The sequence below is a fragment of the Pelophylax lessonae genome, assembly GCF_965119305.1.
Source record: "Pelophylax lessonae genome assembly, chromosome: 5".
NCBI classification, from domain to species: Eukaryota; Metazoa; Chordata; class Amphibia; order Anura; family Ranidae; genus Pelophylax; species Pelophylax lessonae.
Genome location: NC_138772.1, coordinates 389,694,565 through 389,713,078, shown reverse-complemented (window position 1 = coordinate 389,713,078; position 18,514 = coordinate 389,694,565). Strand labels below are relative to the sequence as shown.

Below are 18,514 nucleotides of genomic sequence, written 5' to 3'. Positions count from 1 at the left end.
GTGACATCACGGGTTCGGCTCTTCCCTCCTATACACGTGTCATCCACTCATTGGACTGCTTCAGTAGGACCTATTGAAGCAGCCCAATGAGAGGGCGACACGCGTATAGGAGGGAGGGGCCAAGCCTGTGATGTCACACAGCCACTGAGATCTGTGCAGAGTGGTGAGCACATGAATGGGATTACAAGCGCTTTTGATTTTATAATTTTGTGTTTATTATATGGGTGATTTTTGGTTGCGCTGTACAGTAAGATTATTTATACGGTATTTGTGTTGTGGTTGAATCACTAGGAGTATACAGTAGCAATTTTATATAATTGAGTATCCTGAAATATTGACACAGTATTTGGATAGTGAATGGTAGTGCTGATTATATCTCACATACTCCTGCCTGTACGTTGTACATTGCCACTGTCTATTGTCTCCACTAAGACTCACCAGACAAACACATTGATTATATTTTGATTGAGTTTTCTGTGCTTTTTCTAGTTACAATACGGATAAAATTGCTAAAAAAAAAAAAAATCTTTCTGCTAACTTACTCGTATTTGCTAAAAACAATGCAACTCCTTTGTTCTGGATTATTCATAAAATTCGGTAGTGCAAACCTCAGTAAAAATTAGACAGAAGGAATCCAGGGATGCAGATATGTATGTAGGATTATTTCCTGTGAGGTCAAGGAGTATAATCTCAATTTCCCACAATGCATCTAGAAAACAGTAGGCTTTCTAAGCTACATGCTACCAGAAGGGGCTGAGGATATGTTTGTTGTTTTTTTTTTTTGTTTTTTTCTATATTCATCTACAAAACTGGTTTTCCAGCACAAAATGTTGCATTTTTTGCAATTTTATTGTGCTACCTATAGGACTGTTCATGCCTTTTCTTTTTTGATTTCGATCTGCTTTAATGAGACTGTGTCTGGTCTTTAATAAAGTGCACATATTTTTATCCATTCACACTTTCTCAGGATAGCTATTTAAAGCCTTCCTGGTTGCTTCACGCATCGTGTCTGAAAGGAGCAGGTTTGACGTGAAACACAACACGGGATTTTGATTTTCTTTTCCTGTTCAATAAGCTTTTGTTACAAACTAGTATCATTGCAATTTCTTCTATGAGTATATGGTTCCATCCCTCATTGTCTTGTCCTGTGTGACAGAGGCTGAATTTTTAACTGTTTGACATTTTATCTTATTTGCTATATATAAAAAGAAAATATATAGGGTTGACCGTTACAAAGGGGAAGGGATTAGAAAAACAAAATGAAGGGATTAGAAAAATAAGGATGAGTTCAGAATTCTTGTGGTAGGAATAATGTCTGTCTATTATTACAACAATACTGTGATGATTAGTGTTATAGACTATATAAAATAGAGCACATTTTTTAAAATGTACTGCACAATTGACAAAATGGAGCAGTCTAAAATATATCACATATAGAGAGAACACACCAGTGCCATCTTAAGAACATTAAAGGGCCGCAGGCAATGCAGTGCACTGGGGCCTTGCCTACACAATCACCCACAAGCATAAAAATTATAATTATCGATGAGGCTATATTTATTGGTACTGCAGTGCCGGGCTAATGACGGCTTCCAAGTTTGGCGGCTGGGCCCGGTGAACACACACACGGACGGGAGTCAGACTCGACTGTCCTGTGTGTGCCTGTTCCCGTGGAGGCGAACAGGCTTTCCTGCAGTTGTGGGCTCCCTCTCCATGGCCCAAGTGGCCTGACAGCAGCGCAGGGCCGACAGGCGCATGCCACCTGCTAAGTTCAGCGGGACTAATGCTTGGCTGGGTCGCTGGGCAGGTGGGGCCTTCAGGCAACTGCCCAGTGTGCCCATTTGGTAAGATGGCCCTGGACCACCCCTATATTCTTTCTCATTACTGTAATTAAACCCCACCATGCTATGCTTAGCACATAACACCAATCCCATTCCATACCTACATCCCCATCAGTGGCTCAGCAGGCTGTTACTTGTCAAGCTGAAGGCAGACCTGCACATTCTGGCCTGCAGCCTTTATTTTTCCCAGGTTTCTATATGACCTGAAGCTCCACCTACTCCCTGCACATCTTTTCCCTGCATTATTGACCCTGTTCACACTAAACTGTCAGTCATTGGGGTTTAGCACTTGGGTTTTATTTGTAACATGCCTATGGTGTGTAATAAATATATTGTCTGAACAGATGGGTTGGGGTCCTCCCGTAAGACCCTAGGGGACAACCCCGTTGAAACGGCTTAAAAGGTTTTGTCTCCCCTTCCCTCATATTTTAATAATATGGAGCGGGGGGAAATTGTGCTGACATAGTAAAGCATCTGGAAAGAAAAATTGTATGCAAAATTTGGAACTTGCGCTCAGCCACTAACGGAGCAAGACTGCTGCACTAACCAAGTTCCTGTACACATACTATGTCACTCTGAAAGGAGAGAGCTGAGTTCCATAACGAGGACCGTTTTGCAGGGTGGTTAAGGCCTCTGGCGTTCAGAGAGAGAACAGTAAGACATGCCTGCCAGAAGTGTGTATTTGAAGATAGGTCGGAGATGAAGAGATTACCTGAAGTTCTAAAGTCGGGTAGCTTGTAGAAGTCCTTGCTCCACTGGCGAAGACTCCTGAGGCGGATGGGCACTTAGAAAGGCAAACGATTCTGGTTGCTGTCGCTAGTTCTGGAAGTCACTGCCGATGCTGTATGGAGACACTAAACGACAAGCACACAAAAAAGAGAAGAAAATAACAAAAGAAGACAAGAAGTGTGTGGCACTTCTCGGTCGACCAAACAAACTAGGAGTACTGGAACTATATCAGGCGGGTGGTCTGAATCATCAACTGGCGAGGTAAAGCAGTAGGTGTATCCTGTGAGGAGGCCTACTGAGAAAGAGGTAGGGGACTTCCACCGGGGTGGACAAACCGACCACTAAAACAAAAGTAGAGAAAGAACCGTAGCCCGGCCGGGCTAGTAGTCGAAGAAGCAAAGAAGCACAGTAGGTCATGGGCGATGATTCTGGCGTCCTTGGCCTTGATGGGCCCTAGAGCGAGATGAAGAAGAGTGTTGAGAGCCATCATGAAAGTTCCTCGGAGGATCCAGGATGATACCCCATGAGTGAAGGAGGCGCATCCCGCCCTCAATAGTGGAAATGGTATGCGGGATCCCATTGTGAGTGACAAGCAATGTCACCGGGTGGCGCCACTTGTACAGAATTTTGTGATTGAAGAGAGCTTTTGTGAGGGTCTTCAGTTGCCTCCTCTGTTGAAGTGTATGCTGAGACAGGTCAGCGTAGAGCTGCACTTCTGCATAGGGATCAGGTAGGGTTCCCAGCTGCCTGGAGACTGAGGATTTTTTCCTTGGCGGGATAAAAGTGCATGCGTAAAAGCACATCTCTGGGTACGGAATCTTCCAGGTGGCGGGGTTTAGGGATCCTGTGTATTCTGTCAATGGTCAATTCAATAGGTGTCAAATCCGGAACCAAGGTAGTAAAAAGGGTAGATGCATGTTGTAAAAGATCGTTCGGTTGAACCGATTCAGGAATGCCGCGCAGCTTGATATTATTGCGGCACGAACGATCTTCAAGATCAGCTATTTTGGATTTGATTCATTCAGTATCCTCCCTTTTGTTCCTGATAGGCATCAACAAGGTCATTCACTGTTTCAGCACACTCATGCATACCATGCTCTATATGTGACACCCTGCTGCCCATATGCTTCATTTCACATGCAAATCTGTCCATTATAGTGGTGAGGTTAGCCATGAGAGAAGATTGAAAAGTCATTAACATGTTTTTCATTGTAGTGTCCAGGACAGGCTGACCAGTAGTAGGAAATGCAGCAATGGAAGATTGAAGTGCAGTCATAGAATGCATAGAGGGAAATGAGGTACTCACAGCAGCCTCGTGAGGGTTAGCAGGGTCCATGCGCATCCTTGACTTCACAGGGCTGCCCGATATCGGGGTTGCAGGGGAGGAATCCGGCATAGGAGGCAACGATGGAGAGTCCTCAGGCGATGGGACCGCATCAGGGAGATCCGTGTAGGCCGCAGGGCTCCCGCCGTCAGACCGCGCTTCGGCGCCATCTTGGATCCTCTCAGGGAGATGAGGCTGACGAAAGAAGAAGGCCGTGAGCTTTTTCGGGCCCCGCTCATCCTTCCTTTTGCGGCTAGTCATCTTCCCGAGGTGTTCGGTAAGCTAGTCCTGTTAGTATCAAGTGCCGGGAACCGCTGTGCTTCGGGTACGCTGGGGATTATGTCGGCCGGGTACAGAGAGCTCTCAGCTCAAGCGTCCATTCAGTACGCGCGCAAGCCACGCCCCCCACTAACCAAGTTCCTGAATTCAGACCTACATGAACTTTAAAAAAAAATAGGAATGCGCTATCTCTTTAAATATTATGCATTACAACTCGTGAATAATTTACATGCAAGTGGCCTGCAATATCTAAAAATCTCCAGATCATGTGTAAAATAGCAATGCAAAGTGATAAGGTGCTAATCAATTAACAATTCACATGAACAAAATCATGAAAATCAAGTGTCCAAAAACCAAAGTGCAAAAAAAAAAAAAAAAAATTTGAATATCCATTCAAATTTTCACAGTAAAAATGTTCACCATCCAAAAAAGCCCATCCAGGTGTTAAAACAAAAGTGCACTGTGCTAAAAATCCTAACAGGTGCTTCGGTGTCAGACGTGCTCCTTAAATTTATTGTAAAGTCTCATTTTTTTTCCCCCCATAAAAAAACAAATATGTTATACTCACCTGCTCTGTTGCATTGGTTTTGCACAGAGCAGCCTGGATCCTCTACTTTTTGGGTCCCTCTTCTTTGATCCTGGCCCCTCCCTTCTGTTCGGTGCCCCCACAGCAAGCAGCATGCTATGGGGGCACCCGAGCCAAGTCACAGTTCCATGTGTCCATTCAGACACGGAGCCCTGATCCGGCCCCACCCCCTCTCTCCCCTGATTGGCTAGCTGACTTTGACAGCAAAATGGTGCCGCTGATGTGTCTCAGCCAATCAGGAAGGAGAATCTCAGGTGGCTGATACTCTCTTGGACATCAATGGACAGAGAGGGACCTCAGGTAAATATTAGGGGGCTGAGGAGGGCTGCTGCACACTGAAGACTTTTTATCTTAATGCATAGAATATATTTAGATAAAAAACCTTCTGACTTTACATCTCCTTTAACCACTTGCCGACCGCCGCCCGACTATATACGGCGGCGGTCAGCCTCCCAGGCAAAGTGATGTACCGGTACGTCACTAGCCTGGGAGCGAATAGGGGGCGAGCGCGCGCCGCCAGAGGCGCGCTCCCGCCCCCGCTCGTACCCGAAGAAGGCGGCGCGTGTGACCGACGGACCCGATGTCCGCCGGTCACTCGCGATCGTCGGGTAGAAAGGGAGAAAGGCAGGCGGCTAATGTAAACACAGCCGCCTGTCATTCTCCCCTGTGTAAAAGAACAGATCACTCGGTCCTGCTATGTAGGACCGTTGATCTGTGCTGTTACACACACAGCCACATCCAATGACAGTAAGAAACACGCCCCTAGGGACACACTTAACCCCTCCCTCTCCAATAAAGTTAACCCCTTTCCTCCCAGTGTTATTTTTACAGTAACAGTGCATATGTATAGCACTGATTACTGTAGTAATATCACTGGTACCCCCAAAACTGTCAAAAATGTCAGTCAAGGGTCTGATCTGTCCGCCCACAATGTCGCAGTACCGCAAAAAAAATCGCAGATCGCCACCATTACTCGTAAAAAAAAAAAAAGACAAAAATCTTTCCCTTAGTTAGTAAACGCAATAACTTTTGCGCAAACCAATCAAAATACGCTTATTGTGATTTTTCTTTTTTTTACCAAACATAGGTAGCAGAAAACAAATTGGCCAAAAATTTAAAAAAATTTTGATTTTTACATTTTTTTGGGGGGAATTTCATATAAAAAAAAATGTGAAAATATTATTTTTGCAAAATTGTCGCTCTTTTTTTGTTTATAGCGCATGATCAAAAAATCACACAGGTGATCAAATACCACCAAAAGAAAGCAAGAAAGCTCTGTTTGTGGGAAAAAAAGGACATCAAATTCATTTGGGTACAGCGTCGCACGACCACGCAATTGTCCGTTAAAGTCACGCAGTGCTGAATCGCAAAATACCCCCTGGTCAGGAAGGGGGTAAAATCTTCCAGGGCTTAAGTGGTTAAGCCAAAGAGGCTGCTTAACCACTTCTGGACCAGAGGTATTTACCCCCTTAATGACCAGGCTATCTTTTTGCGATATGGCATTGTGTTATTTTAACTGACAATTGCGCGGTCGTGCGACAATGTGCCTTAATAAAATTGATTTCCTTTTTTTCCTACAAATAGAGCTTTCTTTGGTGGGTATTTGATCACCTGTGCAATTTTTATTTTTTGCGCTATAAATAAAAAAAGAGCGACAATTCTGAAACACTATTTTTTACTTTCTGCTATAACATCCCAAAAGAAAATAAAATTGATTAAAAATCAAAATTTTTCATCATTTTAGGCCAATTTGTATTCTGCTACATTTTTTGGTACAAAAAAAATCCAAATAAGTGTAGATTGGTTTGCGCAAAAGTTATCGCGTCTGCAAACTAGGGGAAAGATTTATGTCATTTTTATTTATTTCTTTTTTACTAGTAATGGCGGCGATCAGCGATTTTTTGCGGGACTGTGACATTGCGGTGGATAGATCAGACACCGAACTGACTTTTTTTTTTTTTCTTCCATAAAAGATTTTATTGAAAATAAATGAATACAATGTAAAACAGGAAACATCCACATGTTGCAGGAAAATTACAAAATGCATCTTTAAAGTAACACTCTTAAACCCAAATATATATTTATAAAGAGCATATTATCCTAAATTCCGGAAAAAAAAGCTGTGTAAAGCATGTGGAGGGGTAAGGGTAGGGCATATAAAGATATTGGAGTATATACCAGGTAAGTAAGCAGGATCTGAAATGGTTGCTAAAGTGTGAAAGCGTGGGCAGAAGGCTATGTAAAGTTACTGCATACCATGTCTGTGGATAAGGGTAAATATTTAATGTTGGAGACAAGGAGGGTCGGAATATCCCCACACAACCCTGGGTTGGGGGGGGATAGTTCCATCTCTCACTTTATATAGCACGTTGTCTTGTTGACCGACATGTATAATGTCCGGATAAGCTAACAAAGGGTAATATTCTCTAGTCTGTGTTTTGGCCAATGTTAGGTTGCATCGTGGTGGAGAACAGGTTTGAAGAACGAAAATGTGTCCAACGGGCCCAGGTGTCATAAAATTATGATGGCGTGTTGTGTGCAATATGAATAAGTTCCTCCATTTCAGCTATTTTGTTTATTTTCCTAAACCATTCCTCTAGCGAGGGAGCATGGCAGGAACCCCAGTGTAGAGGGATACAGAGTTTTGCTGCGTTAATCATGTGGATTGTGAGGGATTTGCAGTAAGTGTTAGTTGGTAAGTTAGAATGGTGTAGCAATAGGCATGCAGGAGTGTATTCCATGACTTGTGAGGTTACTTGGGATGTAATCTGGTGTACCTGTTTCCAAAAAGGTTGTATGTGTGGGCAGGACCACCAAATATGAAGCATAGTGCCCGGTTCTTGGGTACAAAGCCAGCATGTATTAGATGTAGTTTGATTAAATATATGAAGAGTCGTTGGTGTTCTGTACCACCTTGGTAGTACTTTATAGTTGTTTTCTTGTGTGTTAACGTTAATTGACCCTTTATGAACAATTGTGAATATGTGTTCCCAGTCTTTCTCTGAGAGGACTAAATTTACATCACTTTCCCATTTATGGCAGGCTCTTCCTGATTTGGAAGAGGTTTTTTCAAAAAACATTTTGTATATTACGGCTATTATATGCTTCTGGGGCAGGATTTTGGGAGCATAAAGATTCTAGAGGAAAGAGGCCGGGTGAATTGATTGTTGCGATTGCTGTCTTTAATAAATTGTCTGATTTGTTGATCTAATTTTGGTGGGAATGATTTCTGTGAGCGAGACACTGCTGATTGGATCAAGAAAATCGCCATTCGTGAAAAGGTGTTGAATTTGAAGGTGTGGGAGCGGCCAAAAGCTATGTAGCAATGTTTTAGATAAGTAAGGAGTGAAAGCTGGGTTGTTGTCAATGGTGGTAAGGGGGCCTTGGTTAGAAGATAGTTGAAACCTCTTGCAGGCAGTTTTAAAGCAGGATAATGTCGGAGCAATTAGTGGGTGTTCCTTCAGGGATTGAGGAACAAAGCGAGAGAGGATCCCAGGGGTGGTTTCTAGTGCAAGTGGGCTAAAGGAGGCTTCCAGAGCCACCCAATCTTTGATTTTGGAGTGGATATTCCAGTCAACAATTCTTGATAGGTGGCATGCCCAATAGTAGTGTTGAAGGTTGGGGAGTCCTATACCCCCTTTTTGTTTGGGTCTGGTTAATTGGTCAAAACTAACTCTAGCTTTCTTTTGATTCCATAGAAACTTGAGGCATGAGGATTTAAATTTTGAGAAGAATGTAGGGGGAAGTGTAATGGGGATGGTTTGAAGGATGTTCATTTTTATCAGAGCTGACCTCCCAAACCATGAAAAAAATAGGAGTTGCTCCATTTGGTTAGGTCTTCCGAGATGGTTTTAATGCTGGTATGAAGTTCTCCTCAAAGAGATTAGCTAAATTCGTAGTGAGGTTGATCCCTAGGTATTTAATCATTTTCGGTTCCCATTTAAAAGGGAAGTTAGATTTGCACTGTTGGACTATGGCAGCTGGGAGGGAGACATTTAAAGCTTGGGACTTATTGAGGTTCATTTTCAGATTGGATAATTTTTGGAATAAGTCGAAATCAGCAAGTAAATTAGGGATAGAGATAGGGGGTTCTCAGAAAAAGCAAGATGTCATCTGCAAATGCAGCGAGTTTGAATGTTTGTTTCTCAGTGGTAATGTCTTTAATGTTTGGATTGGCTTTTAGGCATCTTAGCAATGGTTCCAGTGTTAGCACAAACAGAATTGGAGAGACAGGACAACCCTGTCTCGTGCCGTTGCCTATAGAGAAGGCATCTGACAGGTGGCCGTTGACCCTAATTTGGGCACTCGGGGAAGCATATAGGGACATAATAAAGGAAAGCATTCGGTTATGCAGACCCAAGTGTCGAACAGCTGAAAGGTAATCCCAGGCCAACCTGTCGAACGCCTTCTCGGCGTCTAGTGATAGAAAGAAACCTTGCTGTTTGTTGGAGGTTAACCAATGATGTATGTTAAGGGCTTTAACCACTTTAACACTGCTCACTGTGCCTCTACTGCGGCACAGTGGCTCGTTATCGTCTGGCGACGTAGACCTACGTCACCAGACATTCCCCTCTCTCAGCGGCACGCGCGCGCCGCCGGAGGCTCGCTTCCGCTGTATTCAGTCACAGCGGGAGTCGGGCCAGGGGAGGAGCGGCGGTGATCACCGCTGCTCTTCCCCGATCGTCGGGGATCGAGTGTGGAGATCTACCCGCTTGTGTAAACAAAGCGGGCGGATCACCTAAGTGACAGATTGCAAGATTCAGCATAGCAAAATTGCAGGATTCAGCATAGTCAAAAATGTCAGTCAAGGGTCCGATCTGTCCGCCACAATGTCGCAGTCCCGCAAAAAAAAAACGCAGATCACCGCCATTACTAGTTTAAAAAAAAACAATAAAAATGACAAATTTCTCGTAGTTAGTAGCTGCGATAACTTTTGCGCAAACCAATCAAAATACGCTTACTGCGATTTTTTTTTTTTTTTTTTTTTACCAAAAATATGTAGCGGAAAAAAAATTGGCCTAAAATGTTAAAAAATTTTGATTTTTAAATTTTTTTGGGGGGGAATTTCATATAAAAAAATTTGAAAAATATTTTTGTTTTTTCAAAATTGTCGCTCTTTTTGTTTATAGCGCAAAAAGTAAAAATCACACAGGTGATCAAATACCACCAAAAGAAAGCTCTATTTGTGGGGGAAAAAAGGGACATCAATTTAATTTGGGTACAGCATCGTACAACCGCGCAATTGTCCGTTAATATAACGCAGTGCCGAATCGCAAAATATGGCCTGGTCCGGAATGGGGTAAAATCTTCCGGTCTTAAAGCGGTTAAAAATACACTCATTGAGAATTTTTTTGTCAAAGACATGTAGCTTAATGCATTTTGGCCTAAATATATGACAAAAATTGAATATATTGGATATTTTTAACTGTCAAAGTAGAAAAATATTGTTATTTTTTCAAAATTGTCGCTTTTTTTTATTAATATCGCAAAAAATAAAAATCGCAGAGATGATCAAATGCCACCAAAAGAAAGCTCTGTTTGTGTGGAAAAAAAGGACGTAAATTTTGTTTGGGTACGGTGTTGCATGACCGCGCAATTGTCAGTTAAAGTCACACAGTGCCGAATCGCAAAAAGTGGCCCAGACGTAAAGCAGGAAAATCCTCCGGTGGTAAAGTGGTTAATAGTATTGTCCCTCGCCTCCCTCCCAGGGACGAAGCCCACCTGATCTTTTGAAATAAGGTTGTATAGAAGAGGTTGTAAGCGGTTTGCAAGAATTCTGGCGAATATTTTAATATCTACGTTTAGCAATGAAATCGGCCTATAGTTAGTGACCGCTGTGGCATCTTTACCTTCCTTTTGGTGTCACTGTAATGTGAGCTTCCAGTAGTTGATGTGTATGGGAAGGAGGCGAGTAAAAGGAATTCAAAGCCTTAAGGAAAGGTGTACTAAGGAGGTTTGGGAATGTTTTATAGTATGTTGCTGAGAATCCGTCTGGGCCTGGGTTTTTTCCTGTTTTAAGTTGTTTTATTGCCTCTTCGAATTCATGCTCTGAGACAGGATTATCAAGTGCTTGCGCCTCATCACTGGAGATTGGGTTGGGGCAGTGTTGTGAGAGAAAGGAATGTATTAGGTGAGATCTGCCGGAAGTTTTGTGAGGTGAAAGGGTTGTGTTCTGCAGGTTGTATAGGTTGTGGTAATACTTCTCAAATTGTTTTGCGATGTCTGGGGTGTTTACATGAGATATTCCGTCCTGATCTTTGATACAGTGAGCAGCTGAATTAGGACCTTTCACTTGAATACATCTGGCTAGGAATTTACCACATTTGTTGCTGTGCTCATAGAACATTTTTTGTGATGGCACTATTTGGCGAACTGACATTTTTTAAACTTTTGGGGGGACCAGTGAGAAATATGCACTGTTGCTGTACTAATGACACTGGCAGGGAAGGGGTTAACACTAGGGCCGATCAAAGGGTTAAATGTGTCCCTATGGGGTGCTTTTTACCTGTGGGGGGGTGGGCATGCTGCATGAACACAGAGACCTGTGTTCCTAAATAAGAGGGACCCAGGATCCCTGTGTTCATAACTGACAGTACAGCTGTCTGCCATGACTGCAGTTCTGTCTCCACAGGGAGCGATCGCAGGTGCCCGGTGGCAATTGTGGCCACCGGACCTGCTGATTGGCTCCCCACCTAGCAGTCCTGTGAAGTGACGTACATGTACGTTGTTTCGCGGGACAGAGCCGACCTGCCGCAGTAAAACTATGGCGGCTGGTTGGCAAATGGTTAACAGAACTATATGCTCTCACAAAGGGAGGTCATCAGCAGTTTAGTGTGTTTCACTTTAAAGAGTCGACACTGTTGTCTGGACTCAGCGACCACGTAAGCCACCGTCGGGCCACGGTATCCATAACAAAAAGAAGAGTAATTGGTCTGGACTCCACCAGCAAACTCCGGCATACACATACAGTATCTCACAAAAGTGATTACACCCCTCACATTTTTGTAAATATTTTATTCTATCTTTTCATGTGACAACCCTAAAGAAATGACACTTTGCTACAATGTAAAGTAGTGAATGTACAGCTTGCATAACAGTGTAAATTTGCTGTCCCCTCAAAATAACTCAACACGCAGCCATTAATGTCAAAACCGCTGGCAACAAAAGTGAGTACACCCCTAAGGTAAAATGTCCAAATTCGGCCCAAAGTGTCAATATTTTGTGTGGCCACCATTATTTTCCAGCACTACCTTAACCCTCCTGGGCATGGAGTTCACCAGAGCTTCACAGGTTGCCACTGGAGTCCTCTTTCACCAGGATGACATCATGGACCTGGTGGATGTTAGAGACCTTGCGCTTCTCCACCTTCCATTTGAGGATGCCCCACGGATGCTCAATAAGGTTTAGATCTGGAGACATGCTTGGGCAGTCAATCACCTTTACCCTCAGCTTCTTTATCAAGGCAGTGGTCGTCTTGGAGGTGTGTTTGGGGTCGTTATTATGTTGGAATACTGCCTAAGCCCAGTCCCTGAAGGGGGGGGATCATGCTCTGCTTCAGTATGTCACAGTACATGTTGGCATCCATAATTGCCTCAATGAACTGTAGCTCCCCAGTGCCGGAAGTACTCATGCAGCCCCAGACCATGACACTCCTATCACCAGGCTTGACTGTAGGCAAGACACTTTTGTCTTTGTACTCCTCACCTGGTTGTTTCCACACACGCTTGACACCATCTGAATCAAATAAGTTTATCTTGGTCTCATCAGACAACAGGACATGGTTCCAGTAATCCTTGTCCTTAGTCTGCTTGTCTTCAGCAAACTGTTCGTGGGCTTTCTTGTGCATCATCTTTAGAAGAGGCTTCCTTCTGGGATGACAGCCATGTAGACCAATTTGATGCAGTGTGCGGCTTATGGTCTGAACACTGACAGACTGACCCCCTACCCCTTAAACCTCTGCAGCCATGCTGGCAGCACTCATATGTCTATTTCCCAAAGACATCCTCTGGATATGATGCTGAGCACGTGCACTCAACTTCTTTGGCCGACCATGGCGAGGCCTGTTCTGAGTGGAACCTGTCCTGTTAAACCACTGTACAGTATTGGCCACCGTGCTGCCTCTCAGTTTCAGGGTCTTGGCAATCTTCTTATAGCCTAGGCTCTCTTTACACAGAGCAACTGTTTTTTTCAGGTCCTCAGAGTTCTTTGCCATGAGGTGCCATGTTGAACTTCCAGTGACAAGTATGAGAGAGTGAGAGCGATAACACCAAATATAACACACCTGCACTCCATTCACACCTGAGACCTTGTAACACTAACGAGTCACATGACATCGGGGAGGGAAAATAGCTAATTGGGCCCAATTTGGACATTTTACCTTAGGGGTGTACTCACTTTTGTTGCCAGCGGTTTTGACATTAATGGCTGCGTGTTGAGTTATTTTGAGGGGACAGCAAATTTACACTGTTATACAAGCTGTACACTCACTAATTTACATTGTAGTAAAGTGTAATTTCTTCAGTGTTGTCACATGAAAAGATCTATTCGAATATTTACAAAAATGTGAGGGTGTACTCACTTTTGTGAGATACTGTAAGTCAAAAGTAAGGATCATAACTCATAGTGGTATACTGTAGTTAAAAGGTTTATTGAGTAACAAAGTATTGCACCCACAAAGCATGAAGAGCATTCAAGCAAACCTCTCAGATAAATTCGACTGCAATGTCTCCCAACATGCCTGTGCCTGCTGACATCACACTGCTAGCTCTGCCCGACGTGTTTTCCCATCAGCCTCCAATCCCAGGTGACGACTTGTATGGGAAAATTTGTCAGGCAGAGCTAGCAGGGGCACAGCAAGGCAGTTTACATGAGGGATAGGAAGGTACATTACATGGGGCGTCTGAGCAAATTACATGAGGGGGTGGCAGAGTGCATTACATGAAGGACAAAATAGGGCACATTACATGAGATGGCATCAGAGCACATTAGGGGGTCAGCAGGATACATTACATGGGGGGCAGCAGGCTGTCCCCAGTACAATTAAGACACTTCCCAGGTTAGCCTGCACAATCCCCCCCCCCCCCATAAATTCACAGGCCTTAATTCATGGGATGGCATGGGAGATGTCCTTTCTCTTGGGTTTCTGGTGGTTAGGATTACCACAATTTTTGGCCTCCCAGGGATGCTGAGCCTGTTTCCAGGCAGCTGTCCGCAGCATCTGAAAACTAAGAGGATCTGTGTGTGATGGTGAGTCAGATCTTGTGACAGGAGCCAGGCAGCAGGAAGTGACAGGTGCCTCTGCAGCACCTGAAGCTTGTCTCCTCCATGGGTGCAGTGTTGGTCCGAATACAGTGGCCATCACTTCTCTTGGGGTCTGTCTCCATCCCTTGTACACTGTACACATGGATGATACACCACTGTTAGGAAAGATGGCACCTTTCCTCTTGATTTAATTTAAGAGCTTCAGAAACTGGCCAAGCCAAAATAACTGCAGTGAGTAGAATTATCTTCTACTTGAGATTCTATAACGAGATGGAGTCTAAAGTTTCAAAATTGATTTTTTTTTTTTTTTTTGCCATATGTGTCCCACTGGGGAAAACTTACCTTCACCTACTGTCCCATAACCACAACAGGAAATTAGAGGAAATCCCTGCAAATTAAGGAAATCCTATGGGCCTCCCCCCAGGTTAAGAAAACAAATGTCCCTACCGCAAGAGTTCTCCTCTTTCACTTTTATGGGCACAACCCAAAATTTTGTGTATTTGTTTTTTACCCACCAACAAAAATTAACCATCATTGAGTGTGTTTGAAAGTGATTGATTGTAAAACAACCCATTTTGTTTACAGCAGAAGTAAAGGTAAAGGGCAAAACATTTTAGTATATATAATAAAAACATTATAAATACATTATTTTCCCACTTTTTTATAAGTGATCACATTCCCTCTGTTCCGGTTACTGGCTCTTTTCTCTGCTCCTTCTCACACTGTCAGCGTGTGGAGGCGAGAAGAAAAGAGCCAATGATTGGCTTCTGCAAAAGTGCTGCCAATCTGGGCCCACCACTGCTGCCAATCAGTGCCCACCAGTGCCTCCTCATCAATGTATCCTATCCGTGTCGCCTATCAGAGCCTATCAATGCTGCCTACCAGTGGCCATCAGTGAAGTCTGTAAGTGCCACTTCATCAGTGCTGCCTCATCAGCACACATCAGTGAAGGAGAAAAATGACCTGTTTACTAAATTTTATAAAAAAAAACATTAAAAACATTTCTTGTTTTTTTTTTTTTTCAAAATTGTTGGTCTTTATTTAGCAAAAAATAAACCCAGCGGTGAATACCACCAAAAGAAAGCTCTATTTATTGATAAAAATGTTGGGTACAGTGTTGCTTGATCGCAAAATTCTCATTCAAAGTGCGACAGCGCTGAAAGTGGTTAAAGGTTTTGATTGCCCATAGAGATGACCTCATCAGTCTGTGATATAGAAAGTGGATGGGGTTTTGGTCCTGAATCAGGGGCTTATTGCTGGAACCCATATCTTGGTAACAGGGTAAAACCAGGACTAGGTACATAGAAGTGGTTACATTGTGATAATAAATTAAAAAATCCTAGTTGACAAACAAAACATTTTTTATTGCCACAATCCTGTGTAAAAAATCATTTGTGAGACAATGTCCATAAAGAAATGTCCATATAGGATTGTAGAAATAGAGTCCCAAGTGAAAAGGTGACTTTGAAATAAATACTGGTGATAATTGTGATAGAATGCAACACCAACAAGGTAATACAAATGCGCTCACCAGAAGTAATGGACCCAAAATTCCGTATAGAATATGGGTCATTAAAGCAGATTATGGTAATACGTCCTCTCTCTCAGCATACAGTTGTCCAATGTACATGCCAGGATGGATAGGGTGGTCAGCAATGGAACGCCCGAACTTCCCAACCGATGGTGTGTACATGAAAATGACCAAACGGTGAAAACATAGCGTAAAACTGTTTTTCAAATTTATTAAAAAAGAAGAAATACACTTACAAGGTCATCATGTAAGGCAACGCATGTAGTGAGGAGATGTCAGAATAAGGTCTGACGCGTTTCATCCAATAGGATATAATCATGTCAGGAACCTTATTCTGCCATCTCCTCACTACATGCGTTGCCTTACATGATGACCTTGTAAGTGTATTTCTTCTTTTTTAATAAATTTGAAAAACAGTTTTACGCTATGTTTGCACCGTTTGGTCATTTTCATGTTACCATCGGTTGGGAAGTTCGGGCGTTCCATTGCTGACCACCCTATCCATCCTGGCATGGACAACTGTATGCTGAGAGAGAGGACGTATTACCATAATCTGCTTTAATGACCCATATTCTATACGGAATTTTGGGTCCATTACTTCTGGTGAGCGCATTTGTATTACCTTGTTGGTGTTGCATTCTATCACAATTATCACCAGTATTTATTTCAAAGTCACCTTTTCACTTGGGACTCTATTTCTACAATCCTATATGGACATTTCTTTATGGACATTTTCTCAGAAATGATTTCAACTCTTTTTATGAGGTTTTATTTGTCATATTATTTTAATCTTTCTTCATTCATTTGAAGGTGATTTATGATTTTATGTATATACATCTTAAAATGTATGGGTGGTTCCTGCGCTATCTGAGGTGGTGTATATTTTCCTTCTTACTGCAGCCCCACGGTGCTGGTACCAGAAACCAGTTTATATAGGTAAAAATAATTTGTATTTGTGGCGCGCTTCAGAAGTGAAAATACAAGTGCCTTATAAACTATTGTGAATCTGTATATAATCCTTGAATAAAACTGTGTTCTTATTTAGCTGAAAAATAGTGGGTCACTTAAAATTATACCGTGATTACATATAATACAAAATATAAATAAATAATTAAATGGTTCCAATATGTCTCTATATATATCAAAAAGTGCTGGGTGCTTATGTTCCAAATAAAATGAATAACTATCCAATTGACTCAATATAAATATTTCTTCAAAATCAATCAAAGGTGCTCTGTGCTTTCTTCAATAAAAAATTAATACAATACTGTGTTTCATAATGTCCATATACATAAATCCAAACGGTAAGGTGCAATACTATTCAATATCTTCAAAAGTGCTCTCATGCAAAGGAAAAGTGTTGTGACTTTCTACTTCCACCAGGTGTCACATCTAGGTGCTCTGGACTCTCACCTTAATGAGGTGTATATTGCGCCTATTATATACAACTTGGTCTCCGAATCGATAGTTGAGGGTTTTTTTAAATCGTTCCGATGTCCTGTTATGACCACGGATGTTTCCTGTCTTGTCCGTGTCTGGGGGGTTATATGCTTTCTAGCGTCCTTGACTTCTTATCATACCTCGGGAGCTACCAGCAGGCTTCCAGTGCGCCCCGCGATCCGAGAAATGCAACAAGTTGTTGCTTGCCATGCGCTGGATGAGTTTATCATCTGCCCAAAGACTATGATGCAGATCCCTGTGTCAGACAAGCATTTATGCTAGACAAAGGAAAATCAACAGTATATCCTTTGTGCCAGCATAGTCAAAATACAAGAAAAACAGTTCTGTTTCTGATCAATACACTTGTTTTCTCTATATATAGGAGTCTTTTGTACAATTGAACCTATGTTTTTTTTTTCTTTCCTGTAAGCAAACAAGCACATCTCTGCTAGTAAATGTATTTTTAAAGTGCAAATGTAGACATGGTCACATTGGGAATAATTCTGTGTTCTGTTTTAGGGATTCAAGAGAATTTGCAGTGATCTATATAAAGAATATGAAGACTGCTGTTTTGGAACTGAAATATTTAGTAGAATTGATCTCTGTTCAATGCACAAAAAGAACAATTTGTCTGGCTATTATTATTGTGAAAGCTCAATAATTATAGAAGCAATAAAACCTCAGGAGGTGAAGAGCTCCATCTCAAAGCCAAAGGAAGAGGCTTATGAAACATTGAAAGACTTAGAGGCTCCTACAAGCTGCAGCAGCACTTCTTCCTTGGGAAAAGATGCTGACAAGATAAGTTCAGACATTACTGATGCAGCTGCCGTAAGTAAAGTGGAAAGAATCAAAGAGAACGATGGACAGCCTGAAGCAGCAAACACTTTGCTGGGAGAGAAATCCTATGTGCAGTCAACACCTGATCTATTTCCAGCAGAAACAATGGCATCAACAGCTGCGGACAGCAGACCTGAAATAAAAAACTGACATATACAAATTTTCTGCCAAAGAAATGTCTGCATGGCTTAAGAAAACACAGTGATCAAAATGAAATTAGGCATTTGTCTGCAAGTGTATTCAATGTTTAATGGTACAGGGCCAAATAATGAGACAATATCAGGAGATGCATTACTGAGGTTAGAGAGGAATGTACACTGTCAAGAACAATAAAAATCTGAACCGTCTACAAAGCTCCCTGAAGGATCACACAGCCAGATGGCTTATTTTCTTCATCAAGTCTCATCTTAAAGATAACACAAAAAAAAACCTTGTTAAAATGGGAGTTCTACAGTAAATAGTGAGCCAAGTTAAACCAAAATGATTTCTTCTGAAATTAAAGTCTAGATTATGTTTATGCACATGGACACTTGGAAAATGTTGGCATCTATTGGCTTTTCCAGTATCAAGAAGAGACTGAAAATGCAGTAACTAATGCCACCACTGGCTAGAAACTGAAACCGCAGAAACTGATGCTACCATTGGCCACTAAATGAAATGGCAGTAACTGATGCCACCACAGGCTA

The 18,514-nt window shown here is 42.3% G+C and overlaps 1 protein-coding gene across 1 annotated transcript in view; it reads left to right on the top strand.

The window, feature by feature from the left end:
• Positions 1–17,978, top strand: part of LOC309557016 (A-kinase anchor protein 7-like) — a gene marked incomplete at both ends in the record, with an annotated part of 168,277 nt that extends 150,299 nt beyond the window's left edge. Inside the window, one exon of the mRNA XM_082259619.1 lies at positions 17,511–17,978. Within this exon, the coding sequence (XP_082115745.1) occupies positions 17,511–17,978 (468 nt within the window). The remainder of the gene's footprint in view (positions 1–17,510) is intronic.
• Between the last annotated feature and the right edge of the window lie 536 nt (positions 17,979–18,514).